Genomic DNA, 23,818 nt, shown 5'->3' on the forward strand with positions numbered 1-23,818 from the left:
TACCTAATAATTGGTTTAATGTGACTATCCTCAAAACAATACACAGGAACATTACGATCTGCCTGATCTTACGATCGGCCGCCGACATATATACCTAAGTGCCGGCCATAGCGCATCACGGAGAAGTACCTACGTACGTAGTTTATAGTATGTTTAGTAGTTCACATAAAATGACGCGCACAGAGGCTAAGGAATGGGCTTTCTATCGAGGTTTCCTCAAGGGACAAGGGACGTTCTCAAGAAAGAAATATTTATAAAAAGCTGGCAACGCGCATTAGACTCCCATGACATTAATATACATATATCGATAATTGCTTGTTTGTGATCTACGAATAAAGCTTAACTCATATGGTCCCATTGTACATTAAACGACCGCCACTGTCAACTAAGGTGGCGCTCAAAATAAGATTATCCACATTATCCATTATCTCAGTGTGCTAACACTGAGTACATTCTGATAAAACCTGTGTCATATCGCGTTTTAGACAAAAGTGAATTATAGTCACGTGAACAGCATATCTTAGCGATTGATTTATTACCTTACTACCTACTACCTTACGAAGGTCGAGGAGATCGTGAAGTATGTACGAGCCAAGTCCGGATTCATCCTGAGGGTCGTGAAGTTGGAATCTCGACACAGTGTGAATTTTAATTCTTTTGTGCTGAGCGTTCCGACTGAACATCTAGCGACCTTCACCAAGGCGGAGTTTTGGCCGAAGGGTGTCAAGTTCAGGCGGTTCCGCGGCCGGCTCCCTGACACTGCGGGGTTGCGAACTGCATCGCAGCCATAATTGTGTTTTTAGTTTTAAGATAGATTTTGTATTAATATGTATGCTAGTTTTAAGGTATGTATCTATGGGCCAATAGTTGCCTGAAAATAAATGTTTTCATTTCATTTCATTTCATTATGCTTTTAAAGGATTTCGGACTGATAGCTTCATTGATAATTTCACCTATAAATAGTGACATAAGTCACTATTATTAGGTGAAATTGCGGAAGAATAACCCTCAATGAAAAAGTTGTTCGCAATAGGGAATAATTTTCTAACTTTGGGTCCGAGTCCGAGTGACATTTTACGTGTATAAAGGACGAATCCATGAATAATCGCGTAATGTTCAGATTTTCAAGGCTCACAACTTTACTCTTATTACTATACATTTTAACATTTTCACCCAAAAAGTTTATATGTATTTATGTTACAGGCTTGAGCCTTGGGCGCACGTTACTACAAAACACGACAAACGAAAAGACGACTAAAAGCGACCAGAACCACTACCACCAGTTTTCACATTGACAGATACGCTCGCGTCTAAGTAACTTACTTTCTATGCATCTCGCTCGTACTCACATATTAGTGCAAGCGAGATATATAGAAAGTAATTTACGTAGACGCGAGCGTATCTGTCAATGTTAAAACTGGTAGTAGCCGTACGGTTTTGTATTGTGTAAGCTCGGTGTAGTAGGTATATGAGTATGAGTATGTACATAATATTTAATGAAACGATCTTTTCTATTTCTTATTGGATTCAGACTAGGCTAGACGACACTTTGACTGATGAAATAGCCGATAGCCGAATGCTTCGTAGAGATGTGTAATGATAACGACAAAGGGTTGCTAAGGGCCTACCGCGAACAACTTTCAATGTCTTGCCTCTCTGTTGCCCTTGTTGTACGAAAGTGTCGGCGCGATTCGAACTTTAAGATATCGCGCCGTTAGACATTCACTAGATATGAAATAGTAAAGATATGTGACGTTCCACGGCAAAAGGTACCTTATGGCAGCAGGCGCTTACGCTTATTATTAACGCCGCTCCAATATTCAGTCGGGGTAATGGTACCTTTCACGTGGAACGTCACATATCTTTACTATATCTTATCTAGTGCATCTCTAAATCATTTCCCGAATCGCGCCGTGTGACAGGGGGGCAACGCGTCGAACGTGGTTCGCGGTAGGCTTTCTGAATAGGGAAAAAAAAAATTAGATGTGATACATCACATACACACCTTTTTTTTACGAATAAATTACGTTTGAAGTTCCCAACAGTTTTTCCTACCTATATAAATACGCCAGAAACGACTATACATCGATTTGATCGCAATCGGACCGTCAGAGACATAATTCAAAATGGCGACTTTGACTTACGTTGGCTGTCCTCTTGATAAAGTGATGCTTGGTGCCAGAGCTGCAAGATCTTTCCACCGGTGAGGAGCCGCGTGCCCTCCAAGTTCCATGAAAGGGCAGTGATTGGTCCGTCCGCGGTGAGCTTCCCGGTTTGCACCCATCGGTACTCCAAACCCTTAAAAGAAATAACTACATAAAAAAACCTGTCGATTTTTCAGGTGAATTCTTAATTGTGAAACTCTTTTTATTGCGTAGTTAAGCGTTTGTTTTATTTTTTGGCAATTTTACATATTGTGACCTTTTTTACCAATTTTGTGTTATTTCTAGTCACTAGTCAGGATCGCGAGCCCTTTTCATCCTCATAGGAAAAAAAATGTCCTAAAATTTTCATACATTTTTCAAACTTTCCTTTTTGTTCCCGCCATACAAAGTATATGGGGAAATGGTAACACAATAGGAAAAAAACTGTGGGACATTTTTTATAAAATATAAACTCTCAGTTAAAAAACACATCAGAATATACAGCTCGGGAAACCATAGCGCGTTTGCGAAAGTACAATTCTTCCTACGTCATTTTATTTCGATTCAAAATAGCAAGTATTATAACCAGTATCCGAAACAGGAAAGACTAGGCAAATATCTGTACGACACCTACATTACCTATAGGTATGAACAGATATTCCGCAGCGGCTAACACCGCAGTGCTTAAAACTTCTGCAATCGATAAACTGGAGACAAACAGTCTCCAGCAGCTTTACGTAACGTTTCAATAACTTGAGATACAAAGCCTATGTATACTAAATGTCAACTATATATACTAGAGAGCAATAACAACGGGTAACTGTGTATGGGAATTTGGCGAAAAATGGTAAACTTCGTAGCCAGATCGTACAGTTAGTTAGCATCAAATATATACTTAGATAGTGACTGCCAAAGTGCCCCAACATATATCGGAACACATTCTTATTTCCATGGTAAAATGGTGTGTTACGAATGAAACGATTTATTTGGTCAACTTGGCCGTCATATTATGTATGACTGCATATTGCACCTTCATAGAATGGGCATTTTCAATCAATGGCAGGTCTAAAAGCAAAGCAAGCAAAATTAAAGTTGATTGGCTTGCCTACTTAAAGACAATGAGCTCTTTGCTTACAGCTTTTGAAGAAAAATTACGTAGAATTAGTTAGCACCGGCTCGGCTATGTATGTCGGCACGCGATGGATTTAAGTACTAACAGCCACGCTGGCCACGGGTGGACCTTATGCAATGCAGTACCGTCTTTACCATAAGGGCACACGGGGCCCCTGCCCACTTGCCCAGGGCCCCATCCTCAGAGGGCCCCGAAGGACAGACAGTAACAAAATAATAAACAGAAGATCATAGTAAAAAAATTTAACTTTAATAGCTTTCTTTACTTTCCAAAAGCGCCCCAAATTCTTATGTGCCCAGGGGCCCCAGCATAGTTTAAGACGGCCCTGACCTTATGCCTTTAAAAGAAGGAAGGAAAGAAGGCTACGGATTGGCAGTTAACAGTGTGTACGATGGTACAAATCTACAGTGGAAGTTACATATGTTCATACTTCCGTACCATGTTCTATTGTGTACACATGTTATTAGGTCTGTACGTAGTATGTGCAGGCCGATTTAAATGTGCTGCCACAAATGGATTGAACGAGCGAATACAACAATTGTGTAACATGGTAATAGTTACAATATACCTATTGGTACAGGTTGATAGAAAAACTAGCATGGCAGTTTGTATTTAAGCAAATTCTAAGTGGAACATATCATATATGAAATTAAATCATCTTCACGATCAAAGTTAATATTTAATTGGAACAATAAATCGGTATGTTTTAAACACAAGCGTTTATATCTCAACTATCATTAGTCGTGAAATAAGTAGGTAAGCTGTTGTAGTTAATAGTAAGACCGAGCTTTGCTCGAAAAACATATAAAAAATCAAAATTGCGCATTTTCCCAGAGATAAGACCTAACTAGATCGATTTTTTGCCCCCGAAAACCCCCATATACCAAGCTTCATAGAAATCGTTAGAGCCGTTTCCGAGATTCAATCAATATAAATTAGACAACATTCATTTGAAATGTTTCACAAACAAAGATGTGTGTTATTGTGGCGCTCTTGAATACGTAATCAAGAATTGCCACTTAAAGCGTAAAACTGCTTTGATATTTTATGTTTTTTTTCCGTAAGTAGGTACGGCAAAGAGTCACGTACTTTTGACATTGGACAATAGCCATTTAGAACTACTCTATCCACTTTATGAAGACTTGATAATTTATAATATAATGAAGATCAATTGCCCGTGGCCGTTTATGGCTCTACATTATAGTATTTTTCAAACAACATGGGCACGGTGTAAAATGTAACAGTGGTCCGACGCCTTTTGGCTCCTCTACACGATGGGCCAGCACCGGCCATTCCAAGGGACACAGCTATGCGGTAGAATGAGATAGCAATATCACTTGCTCCCTCTAACGCATACATGCGTCCCTTGGAGTGGCCGGCGTTGGCCCATCATGTAGAGGAGCCCTTTGATGTTTGCGTAAATGCCGACACCCTTCGAGCAACACCGCCAACACCGGCTTCCGAAGCCGTCACCACACAAGAACACAGTAGGCTTGTCAGATTTTTACAAGCCAACACAAATATACTGAACATTTCAAACAAAACACGCTAGCCCTGTAAGTAGTACCGAGCTACTAACAATGGCGATGTATGCAGCTCGGGTGCGCGCTTTGGATGTTTTTGGCCGAAAGCGAACACTCGGCCAAAACATGATTTTTATGCCGAAACAGAAACCTCGGACGGGGACTACTTCTCGTACGTATTTACGCCTGAATCGATTGGGTCCACCCGTTGGGTCCCACAAATTGTAAGGCGTGACGGTAGACCTCGTCGGTGGCGGGACGAGATTGACGCTTTTGACAGAGACTGGTGGGAAACTTCTGAGGATTCCCTCACGTATCCCTACGTGGAAGAATAAGAGGGAGGCCTTTGCCCAACAGTGGGACAATATAGGCTAATAATAAATAATAAATACCCACCTATCCTGAATTTTATAACTCGACTAACTCATAGACCTCACAGTCCGTTTAGTTAGTAATTTTAATATTTTTAACCTACTAAGTATTTTATTTACAATATTTTTAATATGTTCAGAGCTCGGGATGCGTCCGGTATTATAGTCCGTCGGCGAATTGGAATCACGTGGCTCTAACAGTATTGATTTGCAATCCAATTTAAGTCACGAATGCAGTTCGACGTATAAATTAAACTGCAAAATATGTATCTGATGTAGCCGTTAGAGCAAAATATCACTTTACTGATCGTTCAGCAGCTCAACTGGAGCTCTAGCTTAATTTTTCATAAGAAAATAACCACTATAACTGCGCAAAAAATCTGACACGATTTTATTTTGCAGAGTCATAAGCGAGTGGTATATTTTTACGCGCACCATTATTGTATAAGATCAAATAAATGTATACCTACATTTAAATGATCTTATACGTACCTAAGGTTTATTTATTTTAATTTAATAAAAATAAACAATATAGGGCTCTAGTAGCTTAGCGGCATGAGGTTCAATCCGGAGGTTGCGGATTTAAACCCCGGCTCGTACCTACCAATTACGGCCCCGACACTATCATGGATACTGACATTACTTTGACGGAATGACGTTTTTAGTGATAGTGTAGGGAGTGTCATGAAGGAATGACGGCAAGTAATGAAGTTTATTTTAATAATTTCCGTCAGTATTGGAGTTATGTCAAAGTAATGATACTAGAAATGACATTATACTGACAGTGAATTGGTTAGAATGATGGAATCAGAAATGACAGAAAGAATGATGGACGATAATGAAGTTATTAAACATCAGTGTTTCGGAACTTATGTACTATCACGCTCCCCGATTGTTGAGCCTTTTAGGGTCTTAGCTAAATTGGTTGTTCAATACTTACGCTATGGAATGTTCAATTTTATTTAGCGAACCCTAAAACCCACGGAGCGTGACATACAGTCACAGTATAAGTAGGTATAATATATCATCTCGATTCTGACTGTAGGTACTATTATAATTATTGTTCATAAAGTCTTTTCGAGTAAGTACGTGGGTTCTGACATCGGTTCATTATCATGCCGTTTAAATTCAATCCCAAATTGAACGTGACTCGATAAGCATTCTCTAGTGTACGCTTCCTCTTGATTACAACAGTCGCGGTCGTGACATACATAATTTGCATGCGATGAATCTGTCATATTTGTTTTACTGAGAAGTATAAGGTGCTGAGAGAAAATTCGACTTGTTTGAATGGAAGAAGACATTGTATTGTACAGTCAAGGAATTTTAAGTTTTGACACTTTTCGATTCTTTGTAGGTAACATATGGCATTAAGGTTCAAAAGTGACTAACATTCAAATTACGTGACTATACTTAATTTAAAAAAATGGACACAAGTGTAATGAATGGTCATATTTTGCTTTTTGAAAAATTACAGTAACCGCAGTAATTAAATGAAATACATGTATATTGTGATGTCACTCGATACGACTATCTATTAACTTTATAGTAACAAAACTTTACATTTAATAAATTTTATTATAGCTGAACCCTTAAATAGTGGAGGTTTCGTCACACAGGCGTGTTTCCGGGCGGGGAGTGAGCGCGACGTGAGCGTTTTATATGTAAAAGCGGCGCGCCCCGCTCAAGCGCCGCCCGCAAAATGCGCCTGTGTGACGGAGCCTTAAAAATAACGACTTTCCGTCTCTTTGCCATCAAATAATCGAATCAAGAGCTCGAATGAAATAGAATAGAGGGCGCCCTAAGATAATTTATTGAATGCTTGCTTGTAAACAAATTGTGTGTTTATGGACCATGTCCAGTCAATATTTACATTTTAATTAATCACTGACGCATTTTGACAACATAATCTTTATCATAAATCATAAGATTACATGAGTACAGTCGCCATCAGATATATCGGAGCGGCCAAGGTGTTCACAATATCTGAACACGCGCTCTAACGCCTTGAAAATAGAGGCGTGTTCAGATTTTTGTGAGCACCTTGGCCGCTCCGATATATCTGATGGCGACTGTACATCTAAGTATAAACATAATATAAACCACATGAGAAAACCTGCAATGCATACCGAAGTACGATTCTGCGAAGAAATTCAAATGTGAAATCTAATACCCATTGAGGACTTCACACACATATTTTAATTTCGGAGAAAAGAAGAGGAGAGGCCTGTTCCCAACTTTGAGACATGTAGGTACAGTTGCCATCTTGCCATCAGATATATCGGAACGGCCGAGGTGCTCTAAAATATCTGAACACGAACTCTAACGCCTAGACAATAGAGGCGTGTTCAGATATTTGTGAGCACCTTGGCCGCTCCGATACATTTTATGGTACATGGATACACTGTACCTACATGTACCTACCTTATTTCTAAAAATTTTTCGTAGTCGGGTAAAAAATGTGCTCAATATCTGGGTCATATTTTGTTCATTCTTTTCTCTGACATTCATCTTTGTTCGAAAGAGACAGGGACAACGATTACAAGCTTATACAATTTTATACATTAATGTCACGTTGTTTTATACGCTACTTCGCTAATCAAGTGGAATGTTACTGTTATTAGATAAATTAATCCTGGGACTATACTGCGGATGTCAGCTGATGATATGTGTCATAATATCGTTAGTGTAAATTTCCCTACCAATACTACAAAGCTGGTATACTTGTCGGCGGCCGATCGTAAGATCAGGCATATCGTGAAATTCCTAGGCATATCGTGAAACGTGAAAATCTTTCACTAAGATATGGGGTGGTCAACTTCACGAGCATACCCAACGAACCTATATCCTACCTATATATTGGTTTAATGTGACTATCCTCAAAACATTACGATCTGCCTAATCTTACGATCGGCCGCCGACATACTCATAGTTACGGAATATACAGGGTGTTACAGACCATGGGGCTTTAAATCCAGGGCTCGATTCTACTTGCTAAACTGAGCTACTTTTATTATGGAACCAACCCCAAAATTCCGAATTTTTTTTTACTTTTTCATACATTTTGGCTGATCAAATGTCGACGTTTTCTATGGAAAAGTAAAAAAAAAAATCCCCGATTTTAGGGTTGGTCCCATAGTAAAAGTAGCTCAGTTTAGCGAGTAAAATCAAGCCCTGGAATTAAAGCCCCATGGTCAGACACATACTGTATAGACATAATAATTTTTAAGAAAAAAAAACCGACTTCCATGGGGGCCGATGAAAGATTATTGTAGATGGTACACTATGTAGAAAAGGAGGTAAAACCACCCACTTTTCTACTAGCATTTCGCTTCTGTATAATGGCTCCTCTACGACCTCTACAGGATGGGCCAACGCCGGCCACTCCAAGGGACGCAGCCATACGGTAGAATGAGATAGCAATATCACTTGCTCCCTCTAACGCATAAATGCGTCCCTTGGAGTGGCCGGCGTTGGCCCATCGTGAAGAGGAGCCATGAGGGTCGTAGTTCTAGCCTAACCTAACCCACTCCTCAGATAGCAGTTCGGTTCTGTGCGGATCGCAGTTCGAACCTAATCAAACCCACTTTTCAAGTAGCATTTCGTTTCTGTAAGGCTCGCAGTTCTAATCTAACCTAATCCTTGTTCGGTTCTGTGAGGACCGCAGTTCAAACCTAACCTAACCCACTTAATGGCGCATGCCGTGCGGTGTACGGGGGTTTAAGCGGGAGGTGCTAGTAAGATTGGCATCATCGTACTTTATACCTACATTAATTTTATGATAGGTAATCATAGTTGTTTATTTAGTTAAGGTATCATAGTGGTTTTCTGGGTCAAGTTCCGGGTCCGAGTCCGGGTCCGAGTCCGGGTCCGAGTCCGGGTCCGAGTCCGGGTCCGAGTCCGGGTACGAGTCCGGGTCCGTGTCCGGGTCCGAGACCGGGTCCGAGACCGGGTCCGAGTCCGGGTCCGAGTCCGGTTCCGAGTCCGGGTCCGAATCCGGATCCGAGTCCGGGTCCGAATCCGGATCCGAGTCCGGGTCCGAACCGGATCCGGGTATGAGTCCGAGTCCGGGTCCCAGTCCAAGTCAAAATCGAAATTCGTAATCACCAAACGTGTACCATGCGTCATTGAAGAGTTATGTTCTGGTCATCATCAGCAGTTCCACTTCATCAAATGCGACAGTTTTTAATGTAAATGCTTGATTTTATGATGAAAATACAAAAAAATCTATACGTATGCCTTTAATATTTGAGGAGTTCCCTCGATTCCTTACGGATCCCATCATCAGAACTCGAGCTTGACAAAAATGTGGCTTAAAAACTTAACTTGCTTAACGAACATAACGAAAAGGAAAAATCGCCAAACGTGAACTATGCGTCGTTTAAGAGTTCTGTTCTGATCATCATCAGCAGTTCCACTTCATCAAATGCAACAGTTTTTAATGAAAATGCTTGATTTTTTTATGTAAATACAAAAATCTCTATACGCATGCCTTTAAGATTTGAGGAGTTCCCTTGATTCCTCATGGATCCCATCATCAGAACTCGAGCTTGACAAAAATGTGGCTTAAAAACTTAACTTGCTTAACAAACATAACGAAGAGGACAAATCGCCAACCGTGAACTATGCGTCGTTAAAGAGTTCCGTTCTGATCATCATCAGCAGTTCCACTTCACCAAATGTCACTTTCTTGGGTGTATATGCTTGATTTGTTGATAAAAACCCAAAAATCACTATATGTATGCCTTTAAGATTTGAGGAGTTCCCTCGATTCCTCATGGATCCCATCATCAGAACTGGGTTTTGACAAAAACGGGACCAATCTGTATGCATATACATTCAATCAAAAAAAGAATTTTCAAAATCGATCTAGTAATGACGGAGATATGGAGTAACAAACATAAAAAAAAATAAAAATAAAAAAAATAAAAAAAAACATACAACCGAATTGATAACCTCCTTCTTTGAGATTTGGAAGTCGGTTAAAAACGGAAACGTACACATTACATTATTATCCAACACCTAAAGACTAAAACCTACTTACCTATACACAACAAACTAGGTCAGTGGTGTTTAAATTCATTTCTGAGGTAGATACTAGTATTTATATGCAGCAATATACTCTTTATTCAAGAGTAACCATGCCAAGAACAACATGAATGGCACTAACGACCTATACATAAATACAAACAATACTGGCCGCGTAGCCAACATGCCAATCGCTTACGCCACAGAATAAATAATAGTACTACCGTACTACTCAAGACGAAAGTCTTTAATCAATGTGTGTTACCAGTGATGACTTACGGCTCCGAAACGTGGTCTTTCACTATCGGCCTCATCTCAAAACTCAAAGTCGCTCAACGAGCTATGGAGAGGGCTATGCTCGGAGTTTCTCTGCGTGATCGAATCAGAAATGAGGAGATCCGTAGACGAACTAAAGTCACCGACATAGCCCACCGGATTAGCAAGCTTAAGTGGCAATGGGTGGGCCACATTGCACGCAGAGAAGATGGCCGATGGGGTCGAAAAGTGCTCGAGTGGAGACCACGGACTAGTAAGCGCAGCGTAAGCCGTCCACCCAGAAGATGAACAGACGACCTTGTTAAGGTCGCCGGAGGACGCTGGATGCTGGTCGCTTCCAACCGGTACGAATGGAGGTCCAAGGGGGAGGCATGTGTTCAGCAGTGGACGTCATATGACTGAAATGATGATGATGATGATTACCGTACAGAAAGGCAACTTCCTACAAGACCGAAGTTTGACAGCGGTTCAGGGTCGAATCAGTCCCTTTCTAATATATGACATGTCCCTTTCGGCTATTTAGGGTTTTCAAAATTCAAGTCATTATCTTATCCGTGGTCGTGCACGCAAAGGGACGTCAAGTTGTGCCAACCCTAATAATTGCTCGGAGCAATGCTGAGCCGAACGGAGCCGAGTTTGCCCGAAGTCAGGAGTTTCGCACCCCTGTTTACGCTCCGTAGTGATCGAAACGCAACGGTCACTGTCGCACTAATATGGAAGAGTGATAGAGAGACACAAAGCGTTCGATAGCGAATGTCACCTTGGGCCGGCCGGCTGTATAGTGTATATTATACCGAAAACCGGTATGAACTGATATAATTTAAATGACCGCCCAACTAAATTGCTTAGTTAGCATTATCAATCATATGTGGCATTCGTTAACAGGCAATTGAAGACTACAACATAGGTACCTACTACAAACGTTTAACATAACAGTACATAAATACATTTATATAAACATCTTGTAAAATCAATGTGATAGAAATACCTTGATAGACGGGTCGCCTCTCCGTTAAAGTAAATGAATGAATATTATGAATACCTATAGTCAGATATACTATATGTATGAGTATAACATACATAATACACTTGTACACGGAACGAATGAAAACACCAAAACCCAAAGTACGAGTCGGACTCGCCCACCGAGGGTTCCGTACTTTTTAGTATTTGTTGTTATAGCAGCAACAGAAATGCATCATCTGTGAACTGTGAAAATGTCAACTGCCTTGCTATCGCGGTTCATGAGATACACTCAAAGGGATAAGTTCGCCTTTGTACTTCTTGCTAATTGTATGTTATTTTTAATATGTATTTTTGTACAATAAAGAGTTTACTACTACTACACCCTGGTGACAGACAGACAGATGGACAGGCAGACAGTGGAGTCTTAGTAATAGGGTCTCGTTTTTACCCTTTGGGTACGGAACCATAAAAAAGTTAAAGGATATAATATAGTTCGCATTTGACACTAGCAGTGGTATCTGAAACGGTGCCAAGTTTGGAACTAGTTTTTCGACATTAAGAACAATTTATAGTTACAGAATGCATTTTACGTTCGAACTTCTACTGGTGCTGTGTCAAGATTAAAACGAAGAAATATACAAAATTGATCCTATCCCATTTGTCTGCTGACATCTGAAAATTATTATTTATTAACTTTAATACTGATTTTTAACCGCTGACGTAAAAAGAGGGGTGTTATAATTATAAGTTTGATCGCTAAGTGTGTGTGTCTGTCTGTGGCACCGTAGTGACCGTAGCTGTTAAACGGATGTACTGATTTGGATGCGGTTTTTTACGCAGGCTTTCTAGCGGTGGTTCTAAGACATGTTTTATCAAAATCGGTCCGCCAGTTTCAGTGCGCTGAGGGGTTTTTTAAATTCTTAATTTTTGTTAGTGTTCCTACCGGCAGTTAGTTCATTTTCTAACAGATAATTTTAAGCAGTGATAATAATAGCTTAGCGTATATTCAATCCGCATTTATTTACGTCCTAGTAAGTCCATAACACTTGGCAAACTAGCCTTTAAAATACTCCTGAAATAATACGACCATTATTGTTTAAAAACATTTGATAAGGTAACGAGTAACGACTCGCAGCAGATAGCTCGCGGCATGCTTTATCTTTCTAGATCAGTGGTTCTTAACCTTTTCAGTCCGGTCACCCCTATGACTAACTAGGGAACCTGATTTTACCCCTCCTCCCAATGGTAATAAAAAATAAAACGTGTAAGTTTGTTGTATTGTTATATTAGGTTAGCTTATTACCCCCGTAAAATACCAGTTTTACCCCCACGGGGGTAATTACCCCCAGGTTAGGAACCACTGTTCTAGATCGTATACGTCTAATACAGACAAACCATTAGCCTACTAAATGAAACAGGCATTGAAACATTACTACCACTCTTAACTGATCATTTGGACTTTATGCCTTTGGAATAAGGCTTACATCTTGTCAGTCAATGTACACGCGTTATTTTTACCAATCCGACCGCGGAGTTTTATTACTTTGGGTTTCGTCTGGGAAGCGTGGGATGAAGGGTTCCCTCGATAAATAGAGCTTGTTTAACTGTATCCAGTCGTTACAACTACAACACCTGGCTGAAACTAACAGGTTCAGACATATACTCGTGTAGATTACACACACCGCTCACACGGAACATTGCGTGCGAATGATTATGCTAATTATTACCTTACCAACTTAAAGAATGAATGGCAGAGATTTGTGCTGCTGCATTGAAAAAAAACCGGGCAAGTGCGAGTCGGACTCGCGCACAAAGGGTTCCGTACCACAATGCAAAAAAAAAACAAAAAAAAAGCAAACGAAAAACGGTCACCCATCCAAGTACTGACCACTCCCGACGTTGCTTAACTTTGGTTAAAAATCACGTTTGTTGTATGGGAGCCCCATTTAAATCTTTATTTTATTGTTTTTAGTATTTGTTGTTATAGCGGCAATAGAAATACATCATCTGTGAAAATTTCAACTGTCTAGCTATCACGGTTCGTGAGATACAGCCTGGTGACAGACGGACGGACGGACGGACGGACAGCGAAGTCTTAGTAATAGGGTCCCGTTTTACCCTTTGGGTACGGAACCCTAAAAACACCCTATCACCTGTATTAATGTATTTACACCTATGATGACGAAATAAATTATTGATTGATTGATTGAGGTAGGTAATTCTTTAACAATTAAGTTATAATGTTATCATTAAATTGGACACCCCATGTTTTTAGAATTCAGTCCAAATAGTCCCAATGCGTATCTCTGTAATTACACTTATTATTGTCTAACATGTCTGACTAGCCAGATTCAAACTTTATGTTTGTAACAGCTTGTTAGGTGAAAAGACTGAAAAGTAAAAATGTATTTCCGTGGTGGCGCGACTTTAAGTTCTTAACTTGTACTTACTTGATAGTTAAATCTTATCTTTCATCTCAGTAATCTTCGGTCGGGTCAGTAGAACAAACTGAATAATACCTACGTATAACACCGTAATAGTAAGAATTAGTTGACTTTTTAAATGCTACCACGTTTATTATTAAGCTGACGGCACCTTCTGTCTAAACCTTCTAGATTCAGAGAGGGGAGTTATTGGAAAATCGTACCGCTTTTTTAGATCACAATACGGGGCCTTAAGCTATTTTTGGGCACCTTAGATGCTTCACAGTTTCACACAAAACTGTCACTTGGTTGCCATACCTAAGGGTAGTAATCCATCCGTCCAATCTGTATTGCGTCTCACATTTTACTTGAATTAGAGAGTGAGACGCACTGACATTGGACAAAGAAATTGGACAGGTGGAATACCACCCTCAGGCATGTGTGATTCTGTGTCTATTTCCATGAATGTCTGTGGCAACGGTTTACATTTCCTCGCCGTGAACGTTACAACTAATTGCCGTCTAAATGGCCACGACAGAAATGTGCTGACAGCTTTTGTCGTTGGCAGCTCTTACAGAGTTCAACCTTTAACGGATTGACATTTCTATTGAAACATTTCATTTCGAAGCTTAAATCTTTTATTTCCTATAGGTTTATGTCAGCAAATAGGTATCTTATAGTTGCGGTATGCCGTCCAGATATATGCTAATATGTGGACTTATAAAAGTTATAAACGCTATTCACTTTTTTTGCTTACTTGGGCACCGTGGGGTCCGCTCGGCAACCTAATTCCAGATTGCAGGAAATGACATAGGTACAAATGACTATGATAATAGGAAAACGACTGCGATCTGATAGTCTTTAAACACAGAGGAGAAACTAGGGTTTTGGAACTAATCCGATATCCTCACAATGTTTTCCTTCACCAAAAAGCGTTTGGCAAATATCAATTGGTATTTTGAACATATATTTCCAGAAACTCAGCTACAGTTCGAACCTGCGGGCTTTGGTTTGGAAGTTACACACCTTACCAATGGGCCACCAAGCATAAATATTTTTTTTTTCCTAGCCTATTTGAGTGTCCCACCAGTTGCCCAGCGGCAAAGACCTCTCCCCTTAATTTCCACGAATCATTTATTATTTATGAATAATTTATTCCTTATGAATAATTTAATTTATTATAGTAATAATGTAAAGCAGCTGCAAAATTTATGAACAAATTCATTCACAATTTACAAACTGTCAATTTCGTGGATTCCAGGAACATAATATGAAAAAGTTTAAATTTTATTTCTATGTATAAACAGCAACACTCCTCATTGGTAGACCTTATTACAAAAGGCATAAGGTCCACTAATGTAGAGTTAACGGTGTGGGCGAGCATATGTACTTACATGAGTAGTAGCTGCACTATGGATCAACGGTGTTGGCTCAAATATACAGACTTCAGCACCATACGCCGCAGCGATCTTTCCAGTGTCCGTACTGCAGTCCAGGGAGCCGATACGGATGTAGCCATGGATAGCTCCGGGGATAATCTGGACCCTCTCAAAATTTGAAGCTAGTATCACTATGTTGCAGCCCGCAGCATAAGCCTGGAAAGAATATTGATGATACAGCAACTGATTTGAAAACTACTACAGTAAAACCCACTTAAGACTTTTTAAGTCAGTAAAGCCTATTTTTGACAAAGAAATTGGACAGATGGAATATGGTCATTGTGCTAGTTTTCACCCACTTGATGGATTAGCAAATAATATATTTAATTTTCTACTTGTGAAATATCATTTTTATGTAGATAGATGTATTGTTTAGACATTAAGGATTGCAATAAGTCTAAATTTGTGCAGCAATGTAGGTTTATATTCAAATTTCCTCAACTGGACGAAAACTGACGCAATGACCCTAAGATAATACAACACTACTACAACTATGAAATGCAAAAAAAAATTACAATACCTTACAATGAAGTATATATGTTGTAATATGACATAGTATAAACAAATATCAGTAATAAATTTAAGTGTTATCTGTGTGTTTAGAGACTATCTACAGCAAGTACTTTGTTAGCACTCTAAAAAGTCTAGACTAGTCTAGTCTAGATTGTTAGAGATAAATCATAATTAACTAAGGTTCAAGAATAATACTGTGAACTTGAAATTAAATCAACAAGATCATAATAACAATGACAAGCAATGTAACTGATCACCTTCAAGGATAACAATGGTGTCTACAATAACATTCTTATTTAAATATCTGTAGCTAACAGATGCAAATTAATGTTCAAGGAAATTATCTAACTCTTTCATGAGGCCATACTTACTGGCCGCAACTCCGCAAGGCACTATAATCCTTCTAAAATTGTTTCATTACTACCTAATAGAGCACCCAATGCAAAATATAGTGCTTATCAATCTTGGCTAAATTAGATTTTCCTGTTAGAACTATTACTCTATTACCACCTTAAAAGATATCTCATCACAAGACCTAGCTTAATAAGAACTGTCATTTAATGCTCAACCATATGACTTACTGTGAAAGGGATTCCCTCGACTGAACCCACAGCAAAACATTGATCTCCTGAATTACAGGCCCCACTTAATACTTGGTGACAGTTCATACTGAACTATTTAACTATAATTTCTTCGCTATAACTTTTCCACACCACCAAAAGTCACTAGCATATCTTCAATGTAGCAAGACATAGCTGACTAAACATACAAGGAATCTTCTCAACATTTTAATATTTCTTTAATCACGAATATTACAAACGAAATGACACCATACATCGAACGTGAGAGAATGACGTAGAGTGAAGGAAAGAGATAAAAAATGGGACACGTTCAAAATTCATAAAATCTTTTACATAATTTATTAAAATAATAAATACGTTGTGGTTAAAAATATAATGTTATTACTATATTCAAAGAAATAATTAAATAAATGGTTCACATTTAAATAAATTATTAAAAGAAAACTTGTGAATATAAAATTCACGACATACCGTTGGAAGATAATATGATAGTTTCGGAACGGTCCTTGTAACTTGTGTTGCTATAGTAAAATGTAAATCGAGACTTTTAAGGTTTTTGAGGTTATTTCATTACCCTCATAATAATAACTCAAGATTTCATATATGTACACATAATAAATATTTTAGGTAAATCAATCCTAGATATGACACCAATAAATTTTTCAAACCCAAATCATGACTTGAATGTAACCTAGTGTTCATAAGTAGTTTTTAGATCCCTGCACCAAGCTACTAAGGCCCATCGTCTCGTCTTTCTAAAAAATGAATGAATAAATGCGTCTAAGGTAGAGTATGTTTGGAAAGAGAAGAGTCATATAATGTTTTGGTTGCCATACATTCCACGACTCTTCTTTTTCCAAACATACTCCACTTAAATGTATACGAATACATAAACCTAATGTTCAGTATGATAATAAAATTATAAATTATTGTTCAAAAAGGAGAAGGTAAAGCTTGGAGCAGGATACACGAGAAATAGAGCCAAGAAATTGCGTAGTCTAAAAAGGGTTTCACAATATCGTTACAAATATATATATGCTGTGATACGTTGTTTCATTCTAACTTATTTTTGCTTCATTTTACTTTGTTCATTTGTTGTGTCCGTAAATCACAAATGTCTGTGGAGCCCTTTACATTTTTTGCCATATTTAAGAACTTTTACCTGACCACACCGAAGAAATATCACCGACATAGAACGTAACGTAACGTTGCCATCCTACAATGACAGTTTAATTCACATGAGTATGTTTTCTTCACCAATTTCCCTATTTGACAACTTTTAATGTTGTTACTGTGATTCAAATCAAGTTAATTAACATTTGAGAAGTATTACATTTAATATTTTTTTTTAGATCGTCCAATAAAATCATCCAGAACTCAGCGGACGTAAACGTGAAAGTTACGTTGTATAGTTGTCTGAGAGACGAGATGATAGTCGGTTGACTGTTTTTTGTGTACGCGTATTGATTATCGCGGAATCCGAAAGAAATTAATTTACGGAGACTTTACTTAAACAATAGTGGAATTTGTGTTTGTGTTATCAGCTACAACACCTATTAGCTCTTTGCTGGAATTGGATTGTGGAAAAGGTAAGAGATATAATCTGTATCAGCATATTATTAATTTCATTCCACTCTCGTTTTTAATAGAAAGTTAGCCAGTAAATTGCGAAGTATTACTAATTGAAATAATGGCATAAAGAATCGAATAATGTTAGTATTGATATGCTGAAGGCAGTTCAAGTTAGTGATATAAGATTTAAACACTTAAGTATATAATATATATGGTACAGATTTAAAGGGACATGAGTATAAGGTTAACATAATTTAATATTTCCCTAACAGACAGTAATTGCGACTATACCAAGTAAATTAAGGCAAATTTAGATTTGATTATTATAAACAAAATATTTTGTGTAGTTTTGGGCCTAATGCCTTTTCTTAGTACTCACAGTTTTCTCTTGTGTGAATATATGTAACAATATGAGGCTCTAAACTAATAATCAAGTAGATCAGATTCTGTGGATGCATAATAGGATAGAATCAGCATGAATTGTAAATAAAATATTGTTGCAACTGTCTATCCTCTAGCTGCCCAGCGTCCTATTAAAAGGTCTCCTGTTCCATTCCAATTTGAATCTTTATTTTGACAAATCAAAACTGCATTTGACTTGGAACATTTTGATGGCTGGTCTATGCCAATTCATCTTAGTTTAGTTCTTGTAAGTCAACCATTAGAATACCCTATACTTTAGTTTAAATAACCGACAATCTTTTGTTTTATTTTACTAATTATTTGCTTATAACCTGTTGTCTGTGTTTGTGGATGCTGACCAAAGTTTTAGTCACATATTGTATTTTTTCTAGACAGTGGCGGATTTGTAGTCTTGGGCGCCTTAGGCCCCAGGCACTGTAGTTACTACTTGCCGCCCCTTTCTCAGCAATATTATAGACTTGCCTTGCTGCCGCCCTAGACCCGTGCCTAGTGGGCATTAGGGCAAATCCGCCAGTTTCTAGAACAATATTTTCTGGTGGAGGTTTGAACCCATGACTTGTGACCACCTCACCTATATGAAAAGTTAATGTCACATATCTATAACCCTTATATTAATTAACAATACCCATGACCCTGCCGGTATTAACATGTTTGCTGCGGCAATTAGTGTACCTCGTACCTAACCAGATTTAAAGATATGTTATATGTATTTGTTTTCACATTGAACAGTAAATAAATAAAACGTATCACAAATATACTTGTTTGGAATAACAGTTGTTACAAATTGAGGCCCTATTCAGTGGCAATAACAATAATTTTCCCTTAAGTTATACATTTAATACTAGATTTAATTTTATTAGAAAATTTGATCTAAGAATTTCTTATTGAGACCCATACAATTATTGAAGGCAGAATACCTAAATAATCGCAGAGCAAGACCAACATTTCTGTCATCAAGTTAATAAAATAATTTAATAATGCATCCTGTCTGTGAAGGCTAAACTAAGAGACATCATAAAAATATTGAAAACTGATTTACTATCATAAAATCAACAAATATGTTCAGAACAAAGGGCTAAAATAATGGATCAGTGATCAAAACATTAGAAAACAAAAGACCAGTAGAATAGAAGAAAATGACAATTACTCTACTGACTAAAACTATACTTCGTTTTTTTTAGCATTAGAAATTAGGTAAACAATCTTGATGTGTCTTTTAATTGAAAAACACATTTTAAAAATAAGTTACGGCAAATATGTAACAATTATGAATCTAATACAATCATTTATATTCTTCTGCTTTCATAAGTAATAGTTATTGATTTATAAAAAGTGTTTTTCAATTAAAAGACATGCCAAGATCGCTTACCTTCTTTCAAGTTCTTTCTAATGCTAAAAAAAACGAACTATAGGTTATAAATTTATGATGATCCAATCTACAAAAAATATTATTGTAGAAAAATTCATTAGTGAACAATTATCAGTTCAATTGTCCATACATCTGTTCAACTAAAAACATTGTTGCTGATTATTTTTTTTATCTTTATTAGTAATTTTCTGTTTTGTTTGTTATCGTTTTACGTTCATTCACGCGATAAAGTGCGATCCTCTGGCAACTTCCCATCTATTTTTTTGTTTTATCATGAAAGGAACACTTGTATTTCTAATTGAGTCTAATAACTCACCAAAAGGCAAAGACAAGTTGTAACAACATTTTTTTAAAGCCTCATAGGCATTAATATATTTCGTTTCTAATATAAAGGTCATCTAGCGTTGAGCAATGGTAATACTTGCATTGATCGAATTGACGTCGGTCTAAAGGCTAATTAGTTGCTGGAAGGATCGACAGAGGGCGTGAGTTAGCTTGCTATCTGCATTTTCTTAAATAAAAGGTTTTCTTTTATTAATTTACAAAAATTAAAACCTAATTAAAAGTATAATTGCTGTTCTTCTTTCCTTTTTGGAAATTATTATTATCTTTTTCTTGACTGATACGAGTTTTGAAAGCGGTATTTATTTACATCGTGCGCGCAACGAAACGCAGCGCAGCAGTGGAAGTATCTTCGGTTTGATCTGTCAGCTGTCATTTTCAATTCGGATGAGATGGTGTAGTTCGATTCGTTTTCTTCAAAGGCCAGTGAGCCACATTGTTTTTAAATCGCGGCTTAAACCGCTTAATCGTAGGTATTATGTGTTCCGTACTCCACATCGGATATCTTCATTGAGAGAGTAACGCGATCGTTGACCAATGATGCCGCTAGCGTCTATGTAGTCGCTCCGCCCCACGCCGTGACGTAGTTCCGCTTCCACTTCCTGCGAACCGTTGCTCGCTTCCCGCCACTCGCCACCGCCATGACATTGTTTCGTCGACCGTCTTGACCGATGGTCCGCAAATATTTTTTGCGTATATTTTTGCAGCATGGTGCTTTAACATTTCCGATCCAAAGCTCGGTCGATTAAATAGTGAGATATGGCAGAGATCGCCACTATTAGTCTTTTGGCGGTCTCGCGATCGAAGTCATCGAACGGTGCTTTTCGATTCTACCCACTTTTTTCTTGCTAAATTAATTTTCACATTCCATGCTGCTAAAATCGTTACCGTTAACTCGCATTTTCGAGATCGAAGTAGGAAGTGCGTCAGTGGTTTTTGTTAACAAGTGGTAACAAGTCGCTCCGCATCGGAGAGGGAACGCGCGGTCATCGTGCCTGCGGCGGCGGCGGCGGCGCCCGGGCGGCGCGGCGGCGGACGGCCTGCGCGCGCTGCTTTCGGGCGCCGCGCTTCGCTGATAAGGAGGTTTGGATTGTCTCGAACCATCCGGTGAGCCAGTTTAAGATATTCTAATTTTATTGGCGTTCAGAAGTTACTTCGTCACTCGCGGAGGGTTCTCAGGCAGTAGCCTGGGAGTACCTCGTGTTGTTAGTTGCGGCGCGCCCGGGGCGCCCCGTCCCCCACGCGGGGGCGCGGGCCCGGCGCCCGCCCCCGCCCGCGCGCGCCGCGTCTTCTGCTGTCGTCCAAGGTGACTCCGAGACACCGCGACGCTGCGGGCCACGGTGGACGCCTCCAGTCCGCAGGACTCGGAGAGACGTCACACGCCCGCTCCTGTTGCTGCAGTCGCGGTGCGGACGCCTCCAGTCCGCGGGACTCCGAGAGACGTCACACGCCCGCTCCTGTTGCTGTAGTCGCGGTGCGGACGCCTCCAGTCCGCGGGACTCCGAGAGACGTCACTCGCCCGCTCCTGTTGCTGCAGTCGCGGTGCGGACGCCTCCAGTCCGCGGGACTCCGAGAGACGTCACACGCCCGCTCCTGTTGCTGCAGTCGCGGTGCGGACGCCTCCAGTCCGCGGGAGAGAGCCCGCTCCTGTTGCTGCAGTCGCGGTGCGGACGCCTCCAGTCCGCGGGACTCCGAGAGACGTCACACGCCCGCTCCTGTTGCTGCAGTCGCGGTGCGGACGCCTGTCGCGGTGCGGACGCCTCCAGTCCGCGGGACTCCGAGAGGCGTCACACGCCCGCTCCTGTTGCTGCAGTCGCGGTGCGGACGCCTCCAGTCCGCGGGACTCCGAGAGACGTCACACGCCCGCTCCTGTTGCTACGCCCGCTCCTATTGCTGCAGTTGCGGTGCGGACGCTTCCAGTCCAGCGGGACTCCGAGAGATCCGCGTGGCTCTGCGAGACGTCACACGGCCGCTCCTGCAGCTGCGGGCGCATCGCGGGTGGATCGCGCCAAGGTGAAGGCGGACCGCTTCTGCGTCCCGACTGCTCGAGCGGAAGGAAGGTAAGTTACGTGTAAGCAGTGGAAATGCTACGAGTACAGCGACGATCGCCGCGTTGGTTGCCGGCCGTCATGACGTCGCTGGTGACCTACGCGCCGGTGTGGCCACCACGATGGCACCGCCGAGGGCAACAGCGTCGCCGTGATGATGCGTGCAACTACGAGCCTAGCCATCGGCGCCTCCCGTGCCGGTAACGTCCGTCACGCGCACCGGCGCCTGTCGAGCTGGCCGCCACGACGGCGCCTCTCGCACCTGAGCCTGGCGACGGTGGCCGCCATGATGGCGCCGCCCGCTCGATGACACCGCCTGCCCCCCCAGGCTGGCCGCCACGATGGCGCCTCTCGCATTACGCATCGACGCGGTGGCGGCGGCTGCCACAATGGCGCTGCCCGCCACGATGATGCCGCCCGCCACGATGGCACCACCACCTGCGCACTGGCGCCTCTCGAGCTGGCCGCCACGATGGCGCCTCTCGCCTCACAGCAGTGCCTCCCAGACCAGCCAGCCAGACGGCGACCGCCTCATGCACCGGTGCCTCCCGAGCTGGCCGCCACGATGGCGCCTCTCGCCGCACGCACCGGCGCCTCCCGAGCCGGTGGCGGCGGCCGCCACGATGGAGCCGCCCGCCTCACGCGACAACGCCTCTAGAGCGGGCCGCCACTATGGGTCCTCGCCTCACGCACCAGCGCTTCCCGAACCAGTGGCGGCCGCCATGAACCGCCCGGCCTCAGGCACGATGGCGCCCCTAGCTTCACGCACCGGCGCCTCCCGAGCGGCGGCGGTTGCCACAATCACGCCGATGCTGCCCACCGATGCTGCAACTACGACGATGTCGTCCCTTGCTCGCTGGGCGCCACAGTATCAGTTTTGTCCTGTCCACATGGTTCCATTGAGGTACGCAGGCGCCTATAGCTATGGTGCAGGTATAGGTATGGTATGGTACAGCACGAACAGACCGCTAAGCTCTTGGTTTCGGTTAAAGAATCCTCCGGCGACGGCAGACAAGGTCGTAAAGAGCCCCGTCCTAGCGCGGCTCGACTGCCCGGAGTTGAAAGCGGTAAGATATGTCGATACTCAGAGGAAAATACGTCGTGTTCCCGGGCTTCATAAAGGTGCTGATCGACTTCGCTGTGTCGCTTCGAAGCTCCTACGACTTCTCGAGGCCATGGAGTGGTCCAACCAGAGGACAGCTAGCGACAAGGCCCTGTGCGACCGCTCGAAACCGAGGTGAAAGGCATCGAAAAGGTCTGCAGACTTCACATAATTATCTCTGCTTGCTCGCGCTCTCCAGCTTAAGTTCCGTCTTACAAAGACGAACTCGTGCGAAAAGCCATAATAAACAAAATGGGACAAATAAACCCGCTGCGCCTGAACAAGCTTGAGTTTCCGGTGCTAAGAGAAAGGGGCCAGGAGGACTCCAGCAGTTTCCATCTGTCTGTATTCGACTTTATCGAAACAGTTTTGTTACGCAAAGCGCCAAAATCGATTTTAGACTTGATTTCATCAGTTCGATTTCCTTAAAAGCATGCTACTAACTCGATGCCCTATACTAACTCGATATAGGGTGTCTCTTCGGATAAAGCGAATTAGACCATCACGCTCCTAGACATCACGTGGGACACGCGGCACAACACACCGATTGAAAGTTTTCTTTTTCG

General features: G+C 41.2%; 2 protein-coding genes across 7 annotated transcripts in view; one reads left to right on the forward strand and one right to left on the reverse strand.

Annotated features, from left to right (window-relative positions):
- Positions 1-16,661, reverse strand: part of LOC134669521 (dmX-like protein 2) — a 108,854-nt gene extending 92,193 nt beyond the window's left edge. Inside the window, exons 1-3 of the mRNA XM_063527117.1 lie at positions 16,397-16,661; positions 15,258-15,458; positions 2,145-2,298 (exon numbers count right to left, since the gene is read on the reverse strand). Coding sequence (XP_063383187.1) covers positions 2,145-2,298; positions 15,258-15,458; positions 16,397-16,483 — 442 coding nt within the window. The 5' untranslated portion in view covers positions 16,484-16,661. The remainder of the gene's footprint in view (positions 1-2,144; positions 2,299-15,257; positions 15,459-16,396) is intronic.
- A 1,104-nt stretch (positions 16,662-17,765) lies between these two features.
- Positions 17,766-23,818, forward strand: part of LOC134669515 (endophilin-A) — a 124,805-nt gene continuing 118,752 nt past the window's right edge. For 2 of the 6 annotated variants that reach the window (XM_063527108.1, XM_063527110.1), the window contains exon 1: positions 17,766-17,985. The gene's annotated coding sequence lies outside the window, so the exon portion shown is untranslated. The remainder of the gene's footprint in view (positions 17,986-23,818) is intronic. The other 4 variants (XM_063527104.1, XM_063527111.1, XM_063527107.1 and 1 more) reach the window with 4 other exon arrangements.

Source organism: Cydia fagiglandana, chromosome 12 (assembly GCF_963556715.1).
Source record: "Cydia fagiglandana chromosome 12, ilCydFagi1.1, whole genome shotgun sequence".
In the NCBI taxonomy this organism is placed as follows: Eukaryota; Metazoa; Arthropoda; class Insecta; order Lepidoptera; family Tortricidae; genus Cydia; species Cydia fagiglandana.